At 33.8% G+C, this 18,862-nt stretch overlaps 1 protein-coding gene across 1 annotated transcript in view; it reads right to left on the bottom strand.

Annotated features, from left to right (window-relative positions):
• The window catches only part of STIL (STIL centriolar assembly protein), a 54,746-nt gene that overhangs the window by 28,303 nt on the left and 7,581 nt on the right, over nucleotides 1-18,862 (bottom strand). Inside the window, exons 4-10 of the mRNA XM_081307175.1 lie at nucleotides 16,764-16,876; nucleotides 16,270-16,457; nucleotides 14,397-14,644; nucleotides 11,640-11,723; nucleotides 10,068-10,154; nucleotides 4,334-4,484; nucleotides 2,514-2,623 (exon numbers count right to left, since the gene is read on the bottom strand). Of these exons, the coding sequence (XP_081163301.1) occupies nucleotides 2,514-2,623; nucleotides 4,334-4,484; nucleotides 10,068-10,154; nucleotides 11,640-11,723; nucleotides 14,397-14,644; nucleotides 16,270-16,457; nucleotides 16,764-16,876 (981 nt within the window). The remainder of the gene's footprint in view (nucleotides 1-2,513; nucleotides 2,624-4,333; nucleotides 4,485-10,067; nucleotides 10,155-11,639; nucleotides 11,724-14,396; nucleotides 14,645-16,269; nucleotides 16,458-16,763; nucleotides 16,877-18,862) is intronic.

The following is an 18,862-nucleotide window of genomic DNA, read 5'->3' as shown; positions in this document are numbered from 1 at the left end:
GAACCACATTTGACCCAGTTCTCCCACTCCATAGTATATACTCAAAGGACTTAAAATCAGCATACTATAGTGATGTGGCCACATTAATGTTTATAGCAGCTCAATTCACAATAGCTAAGCAATGGAACCAACCTAGGTGCCCTCCAATAGATGAGATGAATGGAGAAAGAAAATGTGGAATGTATGTGCAATGGAATATTACTCAGACATAAAGAAGAATGAAATCCTGGCATTTGTTAGTAAATGGATGGAACTATCAAGCTAAGCAAAATAAGCCAATCCCCCCCAAAACCAAATGCCAAATATCCTCTCTGATATGTGAATACTAACACACAATAAGGGGTGGGGAGGGAAGAATAGAAGTTCACTGGATTAGACAAAGGGAAATGAAGGGAAGGGAGGAGTGGAAATAGGAAAGAGTAGAATAAATCAAACATAACTTTCCTATATGTTCATATATGCATATAACACCATATCACGTACAACCACAAAAATGGGATCCTAACTAGAATAAGTTATACTCTCTTTATGTATAATAAGTCAAAATACACTTGTTATACACTCCCTTTATAACAAGTCAAAATACATTCTATATCTAAAAAGAGCAAACAAAAATAAATAAATAACCGTTAAAAGAAAGAAAGGACCCTGCATCCTGTTTTATACAAGTTGAATTCTTTTTTGTAGAAGATAATAGAACAAGTAACTCCAAAGCAGACTTGAAATTCTAATAGCAGACGAGAACTTTCCCCCAAACTGATAGTCTGGAGAGACAGACACAAAGATCTTTCTCTGCAAGGTACTGCAATGAAGCAACAAGAATATCTGCATAGTGTGTTTAAGCAGATGGTTCTGTACCAACCCACAAAGATCTCCCATCAAGTCAAAGGACAAGTGAAATACAGAATGATATCCCAAATGCTCAGAATAGCACAGACATGACAGAGAGAGCCAGGAACCAGAATAAGGTCATAGGAGTTTCACTGCAGGAATGTGCACAAGTCTGCTTAAGATCAGCTGCTAATGATAACATCTCAATATACAGCAGTACAGATGGATGAGAATTATGTCAACTCTTATTCCAAGTATTGGTACACCATTAAATCCTTTACACAAAACCCAGAGGGCTGGCGTTGTGCCTCAGTGGTAGAGTGCTCGTCTCGAATGTGTAAAGCACTGGGTTTGATCCTCAGCAACATATAATAAATAAAATAAAGGTACTGCATCCATCTACAACTAAAAAAAATATTTAAAAAAAAAGAGGAAAAGGGATGAAAAGGCCTTGATTTGACTGAAATTTGGTTTCTATAACTCAGTAGAAAGATTTTTTGTTTGTTTGTTTATCGTGCTAATATTCTAAACAGATAGCACTAAAGGTCCAAAGATAGATCTGAGTTATAGTAAAAAAGTTGACTAACAGAAAAGTCAATTGCTATGATGCATTAAAAATAATAATTGTTTCTAAACTAAGGAATCAAAGAATAAACTAATAACATCATGTCCCTAACCCTTATCACATCACCTGGCACATAAGTAGAATAAATGATAAAGCTGGGTTAGGGATGTAATGGTTAATTTTATTTGTCAATTTGGTTAGGCCAGAATACCCAGCTATTTGCTCAAACATTGTTCTAGATGTTTCTGTGGATGTTATTTTACTCTCCATAATATGGGTGGGCATCCTCCAATCAACTGAACACCTTACAGAAAGACTAATCTCCCAGGAGAGAGAATTCTGCCAGCTGATAGCCTTTGGAATCAAATTACAACTCTTCCCTGAATCTCAGTTTACCAGCCTACTCAGCAGATTTAGGACTTGCCAAAATTCCATAATTACAGCAGCCAATTCTTTAATATAAAGATCTCACTCTACATATACACATACTACTGTTTCTGTTCTCTGGAGAACCCTCATTAATACAAGGGTGTATCCTCTTTACCACAAAAGTAGGATACAATAACACAAAGAGTCACAAGCCCTTATTTAATATTCTCCAAGTGTATTTGCTTTGAAAAATTTTAAACAAACCATTTATTTTTTAGGTAGAGGAGTTATTTTAATAGTATTTTATCTGACAGAGCCAGGTTTAAAATTATAAGGCAGGGAAGAACAAACAAAAGACATTAAAAATAGAATACACTGAGTGATATTGGCCAAACTATATTGTTATATTGTGTACTGTGTGCATGTACAAATATGTAACAACAAATCCCATCAGTATGTATAACTATAACACACCAATAAAAAAATGTGGGGAAAGAAATAGAATGCTACTTCTTAGGCAAGATAATTTCTTGACAAATGCCTTTTTTGTTTCTTACATAATAAATCAACTCAAAAGAAAATTATATTAGAGTTTTCTTTTTATTAAAATTATCAGCCAGCTTTCTAGAGACTATGAAAGGATACATTTAAAGCAAAGACAGTTTTATCAAAAATAATTAGTTATTTTAATTACCCAAAAATAATAAATATAATAAAGTATATATGACAATAAAAAGTTATCTCTTACCTCTTAGTTGAAAGACTCTTGGAAAACTTGCTGAAAAATTCTGTTTCTGTATCTTGGCTTTCAGCACTCAGTTCAAAATGGATTTGATTTTTGTCAGAAGGTTCAACATTCTGAAATGAAGTAGGTCATACTTTGAGATGTGACTTAAATAAAAACACCAGAGAATTCAATTTAGATAAAAAGTAGCTCTGAAATACTGGGTAAATTGGTGGGGGAACTTCTGATTTCTGTAACTCTAACCTTCTTTTGTAAAATGTCCATTTCCCAGATCTATAAGTGAAAGTTAAAACTCAATCACCTGTATTATGTAATTTACTCAGTAACCAGGACTTCAATGAATATAAAATAACTATAAACTGATGACATCTAAAGAAAAATGATAAATGACATATGTCTCTACAGTAGAAACAAATTATCAGAGATCATTTAAGATAATAATAACTACAATATGAGAACTGCTATAACCTATAAATGAACTCAAAAGATCAGAATGGATATACATGGTTATTTAGAGGTATTCAACTTTTTTTTAATAAAATAAAGAATATTTTTATTTATTATTGATCTAAGACCTAACCAAGTTGGGCTGGGATGTGGCTCAAGCGGTAGCGCGCTCGCCTGGCATGCGTGCGGCCCGGGTTCGATCCTCAGCACCACATACAAAGATGTTGTGTCCGCCGATAACCAAAAAATAAATATTAAAATTCTTAAAAAAAAAAAAAAAAAAAGACCTAACCAAGAATTTCATTAAAAAATGATTTTTAAACAAGGTGTGCAGCGGTGCACACCTATAATCCCAGTGATTTGGGAGACTGAGGCAGGCGTATCACAAGTTTGAGACTGCCTCAACAACTTAGCAAGGAACTATCTCAAAAAAAAAAAAAAAAAAAAAAAAAAGATGTGCGGAGTCAGGGGTGGACGGTGGGGGTGGTGAGACCAGGACATAGCTCAGTGGTACCATGTCCAATTACCAGTACAGCCAAACAAACAAACAAAAAAAAGTGGTCTTTAGGTGGGTGTGGTGGTACTTGGCTACAGACCCAGAAGCAAGACCTTTGTTTCAAAAAAGAAAAATCAAAACTTAAAAAAAAAGAAAAGCAGTTTTTAAAATTTGGTACTGGAGATTGAGCCCAGGGACACATTACCACTGTACCATATCCCCAGTCCTTTTTATTTTTTTATTTTGAGACAAGGTCTCACTATTGTTAGGGCCTAGATAAATTATTGAGGCTGGCTTTAAATATGCAATCCTCTTGCCTCAGTCTCTCAAGTCATTGGGATTACAGGCATGTGCCACCATGCTGGCTAAATTTAATTTTATATGACACCTGTACTTCAAAAAAATCTACTTTTTCTTTGATCATCCTTAATGAATTTCTTTGTATTTTATTTTTTTTCTATATATTTTAATAGATACAACTTCTTGGATTATATAAACACTGACTTTTAAGTGTGAAAACTTTATATATTAGTTATATACATATTTTTAAAATAACAGTCAAGGCAAAGAAAACACTAAAATCACAAAATTAATTCTCACCAGTACAAAATGATACAACATATAAAAATTATTGACATATTCCTCAAAAATTTTAGAAAAACCCAAGCTAGGTATCTGTGGATAATCTTTTATCTTCTATTATAATTTGGTTCTAGACATACGGTCTAAGATTTACTGAACAAAAATTAACCATAAATGAAAAGTTAATATTCAATGATTGATGAAATTATTATTTTAAAGGGTAAAGACCATTGGGCTTAAACCGCCAAAATGCAATTGGAAACAGTCATCAATGTAGGTGAGTAATCAAATCACTTACATTGAAAAGATGTAATGTTTCCTTGCTGGTCAGTAAATGAAATCGAAGCTCAGGTACTTTGTCATCACAAGGGAGGCATTCATAAAACTCAGGTTCCTTATGTGTCAAAGAATAAAGAACTATGAGGAAATTTCCAGATTGTGAAAAAACCCTGGACAAAACAAACAAACAAACAAACAAACAAAAAAAAAAAACACCATTTAGTTAAAATTTAATAATGATAGTAAGATTATACTCAAAGAACTCTGAGGTAAGTCTCCCAATCTAATTATTAGATTAAGTACAGAGTCCATTTTTTTTTAGTAGTTTTTTTTTTTAAGAGAGAGACAGAGAATTTAAAAAAAAAATTCTTTCTTTCTTTCTTTATTTTTAGTCATACATTTCAACAGAATGAATTTTGACATATGATACATACATGGAATGTACATACATCAATCATATTATCAATTCTATTCTGCTGCCCTTCCTATCCTCCTTACTCCTCCCCTCCTCTCCCATCCTTTCTCTCTATCCAATCTAATGTGACACACTTTTTTTTCTTTTTCTCATTACAATATCATATATGTATTCTGTATAATAATGAAGTTTTCCTTTCATCTTCCGTGCAACTCCCCTTCTCCCTCTTTTTCTCTCCCACCTCTCTTCCCTATTTAGTGGTAGTCTTCTTCTCATGCTCTTCTTCCCTATCCCATTTTGAGTCACCCCCCTTATATCAGAGAAGACATTCAACATTTGTTTTTTAGGGATTGGCTAACTTTTAATTTTTACCCCCCAAACATCAGATAGAGCTCTCATCTCTAGAGTATACAAAGAACTCAAAAAGTTAAACAACAAAAAAGCAAATAACCCAATCAACAAATGGGCCAAGGACTTAACAGAAACTTCTCAGAAGAGGACATATAATCAATCAACAAGTACATGAAAAAAAAAATGCTCATCATCTCTAGCAATCAGAGAAATGCAAATTAAAACTACTCTAAGATACCAATGGCAGCCATTATGAAGTCAAACAACAATAAGTGCTGGCGAGGATGCGGGAAAAAAGGTACACTCATACATTGCTGGTGGGACTGCAAATTGGTGCAGCCAATTTGGAAAGCAGTATGGAGATTCCTTGGAAAGCTGGGAATGGAACCACATTTGACCCAGCTATTCCCCTTCTTGGACTATACCCCAAAGACCTAAAAAGAGCATACTACAGGGACACAGCCACATCAATGTTTATAGCAGCACAATTCACAATAGCTAGAATGTGGAACCAACCTAGATGCCCTTCAATAGATGAATGGATTAAAAAATGTGGCATTTATACACAATGGAATATTACTCAGCACTAAAAAATAACAAGATCATGGCATTTGCAGGCAAATGGATGGCATTAGAGCAGATTATGCTAAGAGAGAGAATTTTTTAATATTTATATTTTAGTTTTCGGAGGACACAACATCTTTATTTTATTTTTATGTGGTGCTGAGGATTGAACCCAGCGCCCTGCGCATGCCAGGCAAGCACGCTACTGCTTGAACCACATCCCCAGCCCTGGAGTCCAATTTTTTTAAAGAGAACTAGGAAACAAACTTATGCCCATTTTAATATTATCAATTTTTTTACTTATTATTATTATTTTCTTATAGTTGTAGATGGACAGCATGCCTTTATTTTATTTGCTTATTTTTGTATTTGTTGCTAACAAATACAAACCCAGTGCCTCACACATGCCAGGCAAGTGCTCTGCCACTGAGCCACAGCCCCAACCCCAATATTATAAATTTTTAATTTAAGATATATTTGATTATGAAATACCTATTTCTTATAAAAACATCAAACAAAACAAATGTATAAAATGAAAACTCCTCCTTGCCCTTCTCCAATTTGGTGTGCAAACTTTCAGAACTCAATTTAATGCATATACATTTTTAATTTGGGTGCAGTGAACATCTGTACTGCCAGCTACTCAGGAGGCTAAGGTAGGAAGACCACTTGAGCCTAGGAGTTAGAGACCCATCTAAGCAATATAGTGAGACCCTATCTCAAAAAAAAAAAAAAAAAAAAACCAAAAAAAAAAAAAAAACACCCAGAATTTTACCTTAGGCATTCACAAACATTTTACATAAATTAACAAAAATGAGGCCTAACTAATGCAAATGCTATTTTTAAAAAACAATCTATTTTGTACCTCTTTTTGTACCTCTTTCTATGCCACTATTCTATATTATACCTCAGACCTTATTTTTTCAGTGATTGCCCAGTATTACATTTTATAGATATGCCATTATTAATTCACCTAGACATTTAAAAATGGATATTTGTTTACCATATTCCACTATTATAAACCCTGATAAAATGGACATTAATTTTATTAGTCACACTAAATGATTCAATGAATGTATGTAAAGTCCTCAAGAGTTCTTAAAATATACACTAAACCAAAGCATCTAAACTGTATTTATTAGTTATCTCTACTTTGTAAAATAATAAATAAGAAATAACTTGGGGGCTAGGGTTGTGGCTTAGAGGCAGGACGCTCACCTACCATGAGTGAGGCACTGGGTTCAATTCCTAGCACCACATAAAAATAAAGATATTGTTGGGGGGAAGGTTGTGGCTCAGCAGTAGAGCGCTCGCCTAGCATGTGCAAGGCCCTGGGTTCAATTCTCAGCACCACATAAAAATAAAAGACTAAAATAAATAAATATATAGGTGAACACTATATATAGTGTCCACCTATAACTAAAAAACAAATAGTAAGAAATTAAAAAAAAATAACTTGAGGATATTATACTACCAACAAAATAATGCAGAGGACAGAGAGGCAGAATGCCTGTACTGCTTAGTTCCTTATTCTGAGGCCAGTTAAAATAACTATTCAGAATGTTGTAAAGTTACAAATTAAATTGTAGCAGTAATTAAGAGTTCTGATATAAAAAAATCGCCCAATGCTTTAGACTAACCACAAAAAAAGAGATTCAAAATTAATTTTACTGAGCATTTACTATTAATATGAATTTAAAGTAAGATCAGTAATTGATAATAAATTTAGCTATACTAAATCATAACAAAAAATTGAAAACATTTGTTTTACTGCAAACAGAACTAATTCTTTTGCAAAGGTGAAATAAAAATGTAAAAAGTAGAAACTATAAAATCATCTGAAAAAAAAAGGGAAAGATTTTTTTATTTCAATAATACTCTTAGTGAGGGCAAATACTTTCTACAAAAGATGGAAGACTGATAAATTTGACTCAAGGCTGGGGATGTAGCTCAGCTGGTAGAGTGCTTGCCTTGCATGCACAAGGCCTGGGTTCATTCCCCAGCACTGCCAAAAAAAATTTGACTTAAAGTCTGACACTGAGGGTGAAGCTAAGTGGTAGAACATTTGAGAAGTATGATCTCAGGAACAAAAACAAAAGTCTGGGACAAAATACTGTTAACCAAAATGAATGGAATGACAATCTGGGGTGAGGTTTTAGCTCGTGGTATAGTGCTTGCCTCGCATGTATGAAGCACTGGGTTTGATCCTCAGCAACACATAAAAATAAATAAATAAGATAAAGGTATTGTGTCCATCTACAACTAAAAAAATGTTTTTTTAAAAAATGACAATCTGAGAAAAATTTTTGCTATATATATTTTATGCACATACACACACATATAATATATAGCATATCTAATATGTATACAGAGAGCACACACATGTGTGCATGGGAGCAAGTGCAGAATGTTTGAAAAATAAGAGCAAAAGTTCAATAATACAAAGCAATATTTAAAAAATGAACAATCTACAAGAAAAATTTCAAGACAATAGTCAGTTCCCATAAGAGGTAATAAAACACTGGGAAAAACCATTTCCATCTATTAGATTAGCAAAGATCAAAGTTTAACAATGGCCTCTGCTTATCTCTGAGCTCATCTCCTGCCCTCATCCCATCTCTCTAGCAACAACAAACTGCAATTCTACCTGCCACCTTTATTCATATACACATCCTTCCTCTTTTCTGGCTTTATTTTCCTTCAAAGCACTCACCACCTTTAAAAATGTGTTTTACTTATTTTGTTTAGTGCCTATTTCTTCAAGGTCTTTATTTTGTTTACTGCTATCCCCAATACCATGAACAATGTTGGTACTGCATAAATATCTACATTTGTGGGGCAAAAAAAGCATTCTCATACACTATTGGAAGAATTATAAATTGAGAGTCTTTTAGAAGGGAATTTGACAATATCTACCAATAATTTAAAAATATATCAAAATCTTCTTTGGCCCAGAGAAACACTTTTAGGAATCTATCCTACAGATATATTATTATATGCATACAAAGATGTATGAGTGCTGGGTGTGGTTGTGCATACCTATAATCCCAGCAACTTGGGAGGGAGGCTGAGGCATAAGGACTGAAAGTTCAAGGCCAGCCTTAGCAACTTAGTGAGGCCCTAAGCAACTTAGCAAGACCCTAATTCAAAATAAAAAATGAAAAGGACTGGGGATGTGGTCCAGTGATTAAGAGTCTCTGGGTTTAATCCCCAAAAACAAACAAACAAAAAGATATGAGTAATGTGTTCAGTCTACTATTGTAAAAGCAAAAGGACCAGTTTTTTGAAGCATAACATATATTTTATACCATTCAGTTGTTAAAATATGTGTATTAAGTCTGCATATGCTAAGATATAATGATCTCCAAGATATAGGGGAAAAAAAGCAACATATAGAAAAGGAAGAATGGAATACTCTCAATTGTGATTTAATTTTTATAGACTGAGGGAAAGTGACACTTGTCTACATGTTAAATATTTCAGGAAGGAAGTCAAGATACCATTTAACAATAATTGCCCCTGAAAATGAGGTCTGGGGGAGATTTCCTTTTACTGTATATCTTTATATACATCTAGTTCATTGCCATGTACTTGGATTGACTTTTCAATGAAAAGTTATTTTTAAAAAAGTCTATTTCAGCCAGGCATGGTGGCACAAACAGGACTCATAAGGCTGAGGAAGGAGGATTTCAGGTTCAAAGCCAGCTTCTGGAACTTAGCAAGGCCCTAAGTAACTTAGCAAGATCCTGTCTCAAAATATAAAAAAGGAATGGGAATACAGCTCAGTGATAATGCGCCTCTGGGTTCAATCACCAGTACCAAGAAAAAAGTGTCTATTAACAGATAGACAATAACAAAAGGACTCAATTAAAAGATAAAGACACTAAGAAGCAAGTAGTGGCATCATGTACAAAATAAATTAAAGAGAAGTTGATTTAGACATAAAGTTTCCCTGTTAATTCTAATACTTATGCTTTAAGTTCTAGGAAGAAAATTAAATATCTCAAGTATTTTTTCTTAGTGTACTAGTAGTAGCATAGTGTAACTTAATAAAACACTTGCAAAGGAACAAATCCAAAATCTTTTCTAATCAACTAACTGAAATCATTTCATCTGACTGAAAGTCAATGTCTTTATTTGTAAAGTAGGATGCTATAACAGATGATCTCTAGGTGTTTTCCCACCCTAAAAATGGTATCTTTTGTGGTGAGGCAAGAAAATTGCTCATAATTCCCAGGTATAATGCCACCTCATCTTTTTTGCTCAGCTTTATTCCCATTTAATATAAGGTATGTTTTCCTTAGGTACTTATTTAGAAGTATTATAAGTGATTAAAGCAGTACATGAATTTTAAGTGAAACCAATAAAATTATAACCAAAGATAAGATCAAAGTAAAATATGACAGAATAAATTATCACTTGCCTTTCTTGAATAGAAGAACTGAACATGTATCGCAAGCAGCAAGCCCAAACCTGAGGACTGTAGATATGTATAATTCCAGCCAGCCAACTGAAAAAAATAAAATAAAGAAATTAAAACCATAGTCATTTACAAATTAACATACTTTAGATTACATCCTTCTCAAGGCAATATGGCAGATCCCTTGACATTTACGAGCAATACATTAAAGGCTTCATAATTAATACTGACAACTTAGAGAATATATAGACATCTGTAGCAATGTAACTACTAATGTAGAGAAAAAGAGAAAAACAAGTACATGTTTCTTTCTCTCTGTCCTCTTCCACCTGAGATGTGAGAGAGAAAAGGGTTCATAGAGGTGAGGAGGAGGGAAGAATGAATTAGTATAGATTGGAAAGAATGGGCTGAATTAGAGGAGACCAAAATTTGTAACTGAAAACTTTGTTGAGAGAATCAAGTGCTGTAACACATATAGGTAGTCTTAAAATATAGAAGGCTCTTAATAAATGTGTACTCAGGCATCAATAACCCAAAGCCTACACCAGAACCGTAGCAAACAGACTGTAAGTAGATTTCATGGTCCAAAGACATATGTGTATTCTCATTAATTTTGCACATGCCATTCCTTCACATGGTGCTCTTTCCTACTAATCCTCTCTTCTACTATCCAAACAAGTAAAATTCCAACATGAATTTACCTTTTATAAGAAAATCTCCCCCATCATTTCTCTTACAAATACTAATAGGTATTCATTGTCTATACTACTGAATTCATAATAAATCATATACTTCATCATTATTTTTCTATGTGTGAATATTTGAATATTTCACCACCTCCCTTTAATTATAAAGTACTTAAGAAGGAGCTTTAAACCCCAACACAGTAGCAAACATAATGCTATGTATAAGGAAAGTTTTCAATAAATAATGAATGGATATAACTTTTTGAATAGTCTATCTAAATGCCATTAACCACTAACTCTAATGAAAGAGTCATTAACACTAAAGGGAATTTCTGCAAAACTGCCTGGCAGTGAATTTTAAGTAGTGTTATTTTGATCCCTGGGTTCTTCAAGTAACCTTAAGGACAATGAGTAGTAAGAGAAGGTTGAAGAAATGGGGCTTCTAGGTCTTCAACTTCAACCAGAAGAATTCAATTTTACATGTTTTATATATGAAATTCTTCCTAAGACTAGGGAAAATCTTATTTTAGCTAATCCTACAAATAAGAGAACTTCCACTGGCTTGAGTGCCCAGTGGAACATGTCTGTAATCCCAGCAGCTCAGAAGGCTAAGGCAGGAGGATCAGAGTTCAAGGCCAGCCTCAGCAACTTAGTGAGACCTCATCTCAAAATTCAAAAAATAAAAAGGACTAAAGAATTGGGGTTGTAGCTCAGTGGTTAAGTGAACCTAAATACCAAAAAAAAAAAAAAAAAAAAACCAAACCCACTGGCCTTTGTGATTTTGTAAAATGATCTAAATACTCATAGTATAACTTGATTGACATGCTTATCATATACATTTTAGACACATATTTGGCTGAAAAGATTTTCATAAATGTAAATTACTTACATTCCCACTAATGGTAGAGAACAAACCTTGGGATCAGATTCCAATAAAAGTAACAATTTTCGTGTTTCATCCATGGTAAGATAGCTAAACAGAAGATATTAATGTAAAAATAATTAAAAGTATGTACTTTTCACCTAAAAAGAACAATTCGAGTTATGAAACATTTTATATAGGGGACACAATTCAAATGACAACTGCCTCTTACACATATATAAACACAAACAGTTCTAAGTGTTAAACTCAATCTAAAAAAGACTCTGGTAAGATGGAAAGATTAAGAAAATTTAGTAACTTAAAACTTATAGCCAGATACTATGGCACACGCCTGTAATCCCAGTGGCTCAGGAAGCTAAAGGCAGGAGGATCACGAGTTCCAAGCCAGTCTCAGCAATAGTGAGGTGCTAAGCAACTCAGTGAGCCTGTCTCTAAATAAAGCACAAAACAGGGATGGCAATGTGGCTCAGTGATTGAGTGCCAAGTTCAATCCCCAGTATTCAAAATAAAATAAGGCCTGGAGATATAGTTCAGCAGTAAAACACCCCTGTGTTCAATCTCTAATCTCTATATTGTTGAGAATTGTTGAGAGACAGAATTGTTGAGAGATAACATTACTATTATGGCTTTATATCACACAAATAAAAACAATGGCATTAATGATATTAAATCTTAATAGTACCACTGATTTTATATATATGTGTGTATATATATATGAAATATATACATAAATAAATATATATTTGGGGGGGAGGGATCTGGGGATAATATATTTTATTCCTACAATAACCCTAAAACACAAATATAATAAATTAATCAACAATGATGATTAAGTTAGAACTGGTTTAAACTTATGTATCAACAATGACACATGTGCTTTAAAAATTCTCCCCCCTCGGGGCTGGGGATGTGGCTCAAGCGGTAGTGTGCTCGTCTGGCATGCGTGCAGCCCGGGTTCGATCCTCAGCACCACATACAAACAAAGATGTTGTGTTCACCAATAATTAAAAAATAAATATTAAAAAAAATTCTCTCTCTCTCTCTCTCTCCAAAAAAAAAAAATTCAAAATTCTCCCCTACCTTGTCCACCTGATAAATTCCAATTCCTATTAAAAGAATTAATTTAAATTTTCTATGATTTTCCCAGGCAATTCAGACATACCTTACTGCCTTCCTAGCACTGTTTATAAACCTCTATTAAATATAGCACATGGTGTTTAAATGTCAATACATTTAATGTACAAGTAAAAATCTATTTTTAGTTCCTACACAAATACCTATTCTATAATGGATCCTAATATAAATAGTAGAGTGGAAAAAATGAATATGGTTGGAAAAAGGACAAATGTCACAAATTTAATAGACAATTCTCAACAGGAGATGGCAAGGGGAATAGGCAATTGAATAGCATGCTAAAGGATCCTAGATGAAGAATTCCAAATGAGAAGCACTTCATTATTCCAAAGAAATTAAATGTAACATTTTTTGATCATTACGTTTTGATCATTCTAAGACTTTGTAATGCCACTCCAATCAGCAAGCACACTCTGGTAAGAATATGGGAGTCAAAATGGGGCCTTTCTTGCTACTTCAGGGACTTTGTTGAGAATTGTTGAGAGAGAGAATTGTTGAGAGATGACAATTTTTTTTTCATCCTTTTTTGAAGCAGAATTTTTAGAGGATAAGACTTGGAGTTGAGTATACCTTGGCAAACATTCTTGCCTCCATAGACCTAACAGGAACTAGGGTGGAGTAGTGGGAAAGGAAGCAAGAAATATAATCTTTCAAACTACCTCTGGTCAAACTTTGAAGCACAGGGTGCTTACATTGTCTAACCTAGTTCAGTAGACAATAAATAAAAGAAATGAGGATTCAGGGAAGCAGCTCTGCTTGTGTTTTGGCTTGCATTTTCCAAGACACTAAGGAATAGGAAGCTGGAGAGGTTTCTGCTCCAGTTTTGTGAAGGAACTCCACCCTCAAGAAGTTGACATTTTGGTAAGCCAGAGTACTACAAATTTTTATTTAATTGCTTCTTTCTAAACTTGCATTGCTTGTTATTCATAGTTAAGACTGCATATTACAAATAAATTCACCAGACTCTGTTAGGTTCATAGTCAGATTATAGTTGAAAGAAAGGAAATAAGAGAGAAAGAAAAAAAGAAAGAAAATGGTCTAAAACCTGGGCAAAATAATTCAGATAATGTTAGGCAAGTGATTCTACCACAGCCATATCCCCAGATCCACAACTAATTTTAATATGATTTTTACTACTAATTTTTGTAGAATAGTGGGCACAACTCTGAAAGAAAGCTTTATTATATTCAGCAAAACTTAATTGGTTGGGGTTGTAGTTTGGTAGTAAAGCATGTGCTAATTAGTATTTGTGAGGCCCTAGATTCAATCCCCCCACTCTAAAAAAACAAAACAACCCCTCCCCCAAAGCCAACCAATTAACAACTTCATTTTAACAGACTATACCTGACTCCACATATATTGTGTATGTGGAGATCCTCAAAAAATACTAATACAGGGTTAGTAATGATGGAGGAATGTGATGGACATCATTATCCAAAGTACATGTATGAAGACATGAATTGGTGTGAACATACCTTATATACAAACAGAGATATGAAAAATTGTTCTATATGTGTAATAAGAATTGTCATTAATTCTGCTGTCATGTATTTAAAAAATAAAACCAGTTTTAAAAAATACTAATACAATCAATATGTAAATTTTTAGAATAATATATCTTTTACTTACCCATATTTATATGTCCCTTGAACTTGAGAAATATTCCAGTTACTGCTCAAATTTCTTGCCAGAGCTGTTGGAATAATGGGGATGGGCTTCACAGGTGCACATTTAAAGTTATTTGCTAGAGTTACAGCTGTCCAGTGCAAGTCAAAATCCACATTGTCCAAATTTTCCCTGGAAGTAATATGAGCTCTTAGGAAAAGCAGCTTACCACAGTCCAAGGAATCTTTGCTACATACATGGTGCTGTAGAGCCTAAAAAAAAATCAATATTATACAATTATTTAAAAATTCTGAATTGTGTTTGTTTTTTTACTTGTTTATTTTTAGTTGTTGATGGACTTTATTTTTATTTATTTATTTATATGGGGTGCTGAGGAGCAAACCCAGGGCCTCACACATGCGAGGCAGGAGCTCTACCACTGAGCCCCAGCCCCTTGTGTTTATATTTTTAAAGTTTATCTTACACTGGTGCATATACACATATAAAAAAGAAGAAAATGGTCCTGCATTACCAAAATTAATTTTGATTTGCAACATTTCAATTCTCATTTCTTCTAAGCAATCAAAAGAAAAAGTGAATTGGGGGCAATGGCACACACCTGTAATCCCAGTGGCTCAGGAGGCTGAGCAGGATCCTGAATTCAAAACCAGCCTCATCAATTTAGCAAGGCCTTAAGCAACTTAGCAAGATCCTGTCTCAAAATAAAAAATAAAGGGCTGGCAATGTTGCTCAGTGGTAAGCACCCCTGGGTTTAATACTGGTACCAAAAAAAAGATAAAGTGAATAACTATATCAAAGCAAATAAGACTTCTGTTCCAAGCTCCATCATGGACTTCCAACTTATGTCCTAGCAGCACTTCAAACTCTTGATGGGTAATGTTACCCCTGATATATATTTACTGCATGGAAAAAAATGGATGCAAATTAGTTCTGATTCAGCTTTATAGAATCGCAAGATGATTTCTTTTCAATTCCTTTCTTGTAATCCCAATTATCAAGTCAGTTCTTCCTCTGTATTTGCTGAAGCCTACTGTGTTCTTTTCTAGTCTTAATGCTACCGCTTTATTATACGATAATAGATCCCTCTCTAATAGATTTACTGGCAACTGAAATGGCCGTTTAACTATTCTCTCTGACTTCAGTCAGTTTGCCCTGTCAGGTTAAATCTGTTCCTGATTGTACAGTATTTCCTCTTTTCAGAAACCTTCAAAGGCTACATGGCCCATATGACAAAGTTTGAATTCCTTAACATGACCATCAAGGCTCTTTATAAACTTTCCAAATTAATACTCTAGTTTGATTGCCCACAAATTCAGCAAAAATCTACACCCTTTGCATGCGTGAGGCACTGGGTTCGATCCTCAGCACCACGTAAAAAAAAATAAAATAAATAAAGGTATTAAAAAAAAAAAAATCTACACCCTTACTATTAGCCTGGGCACATTCTAAACTTTATCTTGGTCCCACTGCTTCCTCTTCCAGAATGTTATCCATATCGTCTACCTAGGACTCTTGCCCTCAGAAACCATATTTAATTGGATTTTAGCTCCACAATAGTTTATTTTTTAATTTTTAAATTTTTTGGTACTAGGGTTTGAACCTAGGGTCACTTTACTACTGAACTACATCTCCAGTCCTTTTTATTTTGAGACAAGGCCAATTTCCTAAGGTCTCACTAAATTGCTGAGGCTGGCCATGAACTTGTGATCCCTCCTGCATCAGTTTCCCAAGTCACTGGGATTACAGGTGTGTGCCACCATGTCCAGCTCCTCAATAATTTAATCAGAAATATATTTTAACGGGTTTATTAAAATACTACATACTATATATAATGTGATTCTCATTAAATTAAGAATAATAAAGTTATCAATATCACCTTAAAAGTTGAACTGAAGTCATCTATATCATGAACTGTCAATTCTCTTGAACAACATCCTTGAGTATGAACTTTGCAGAGGATCACAAAGTCTCCAGGAAGAGAAGCAGTAGGGGTTCTTTCTAAGCATTCAGGTACTTCTCGACCAGGGTCAAAGCGATCTACTATCAATGTAACACCTTCTTCATCTGAAGAAAAAAAATAATAATTTACAGCATGCTAATTAAACACATAAATCACCTTAGCAAGGCTACTTTGCTAATTATAGCAAAGCACTTTGCTCATCCAGTAGCATATTATCATTTTATATAAAAATGACTTGTTTATATATTCTACCCAACTAGATTATAAAGACTGTGAAGAGCAATTTTCTTCATATCCTTGATATACAGGAAAAAAGAAAACACAAAAACACAAAGCATATGCAATAGCTGTCTGAATCAATAAATGTAAATTCTACTATAGGCATCAAATAATTTTCTAAAGTATATTACCTTCATCTACTGTGAGAGAACCAAGTAAAAAGCATGGCACATTTTTTTTATTCTGTTTAGCATGACGGTAAGCAAGTCGAAGGGTCTTTTCAGTCACCACAAGCTTTGGATTTCTGAAAAATAACAAGTCTTTTATGAATAGTGGATTTGATATCCTTAAATAATCCTCATTGTGAAATACTGTCTAAAACATAAAGCACAATTTTTAAAATGTACAGAAAGATCATTGTCAGGAAATCCCAAGGACAAAGGCAAGGAGTAGAAAGGGCCACCTGGAAACTAAAATAATAATAACCTGATACACAAGGTGTATTTGTCCTTTAGGAATTTGTTTAACTTTATGAACCACAGCACGAACTGACAAACTATGAGGCCATTTTTTTTTGATGGAAAGTTATACTCATTGCTTACAATACTATTGTAAACAAAATAAAGTTTGATTGAAACAGTCATACCCATTTGTTTACAATAGTAATATCTATGAACTTCAGATAATAGCATTATTGAATACAAAATAAAATGATTAAAATATTTAAAGAAATACAAGAGGGAAACCAAAATATGATTCAGGAACAAGAAACTATGAAAAAAGATCAGATGAAAAGGAAGTATATAGAATTAGTTCTGATTCAGCCTTACGGAAGTAAAAAATATATTCACTTAAAACCTAAATGGATTAAGGCTTGGGCTGTAGCTCAGTGGTAGAATGCTTGCCTAGCAAGTGTGAGGCACTGGGTTTGATCTTCTGCGCCACATAAAAATAATAAGTAAATTTTTTAAAAATTTCAATGGATTATATAATCAACTGGGTATAGATACACGAATGTTTATTTGTTTTGATACTGGGAATTGAACCCAAGTTGCTTTGCCACTAAGCCACATCTGGGCCCTTTCTATTTTTTATTTATTTTTGTTTTGTTTTGATTTTTTTTGGAGTTATAGGTGGACAGCATACCTTTATTTTATTTATTTTTTGTAAGTGGTACTAAGAATAAAACCCAATGGCTCACACATGCTAGGTAAGCATTCTGCCACTGAGCCCCAGCCCCAGCCCTTATTTTTATTTTGAGACAGGTTCTCACTAAGTTGCTGAGGCTGGTCTCAAACTTGTAATCCTCCTAGAAGCCTGTCTCCCAAGTTGATGGGATTACAGGTATGTACTACTCTACCATTCATAGTTGTTTGTTGTTATTCTGATATATATAAAAATATTGTTTATATATATTATAAACATTCTTTCACATATATGGTATGTACTTCTACATTTAAAAAACCTAAACGGGCTAATGTATAGCTCAGTGGTAGAGTGTTTATCTGGCACATATAAGCTCAGGGTTTGATCCCCAGTTCTACAAAAACAAAAGCAAAAACAAAAAACTAAACCCTAAATAAACAGGTTAGATGGCAGCTAAGCACAGCTAAAGAAAACATTAGTAGGGCTGGGATTATGGCTAGTGGTAGAGTGCTTGCCTAGCATTTGTGAGGCACTGGGTTCAATTCTCAGCACCACATATAAATAAATGAATAAAATAAAGGTTCATCAACATCTTTAAAAAAAAGAAAACATTAATACAGTTGAGAAACAAATTACTCAAAACATAGCACAGACAGCGGGAAAAAAGAGGTTAACAAACATGGAGAAAAGGATGAACAGGTCTAACAAATATTTAATTAAACTTCTACAAGATTCTCCCCTATTCTCTGCCAACTAGTTTAGAACCTAAATACTTTTTTTTACTTCTATCTCTCCTTCAGTCACTCTATTCAGTCAATCATCAAATGCCATAAAATCTTTTCAAAACATCTTATTTTGTTCTTTCCTCTTGATCTGAATACTACTACACTTTCATAGATACCATTTATTGAATACTTTCTATTGTAAGCACAGTGTCAGCTGCTTTACAAAACCTGTCTTATTTATTCTTTATAAGAGAACTATGAGGGGCTGGAGGTATAGGTGAGTGGTAGAGCACTTGCCTAGCATGTGTGAGGCCTGGGTTTAATACCCATCACAAAAAACAAAGGTACTATAAAATAGGTATTCTAGCCATTTTATAAGGAAAATAAATTCTTGATACTTAATATACTGAGGTCACATA

The sequence above is a fragment of the Spermophilus citellus genome (genome assembly GCF_964194105.1).
Source record: "Spermophilus citellus genome assembly, chromosome: 9".
Taxonomy (NCBI): domain Eukaryota; kingdom Metazoa; phylum Chordata; class Mammalia; order Rodentia; family Sciuridae; genus Spermophilus; species Spermophilus citellus.
The sequence above is the reverse complement of the archived record's forward strand: the minus strand, read 5'-3'. Positions and strand labels throughout refer to the sequence as shown.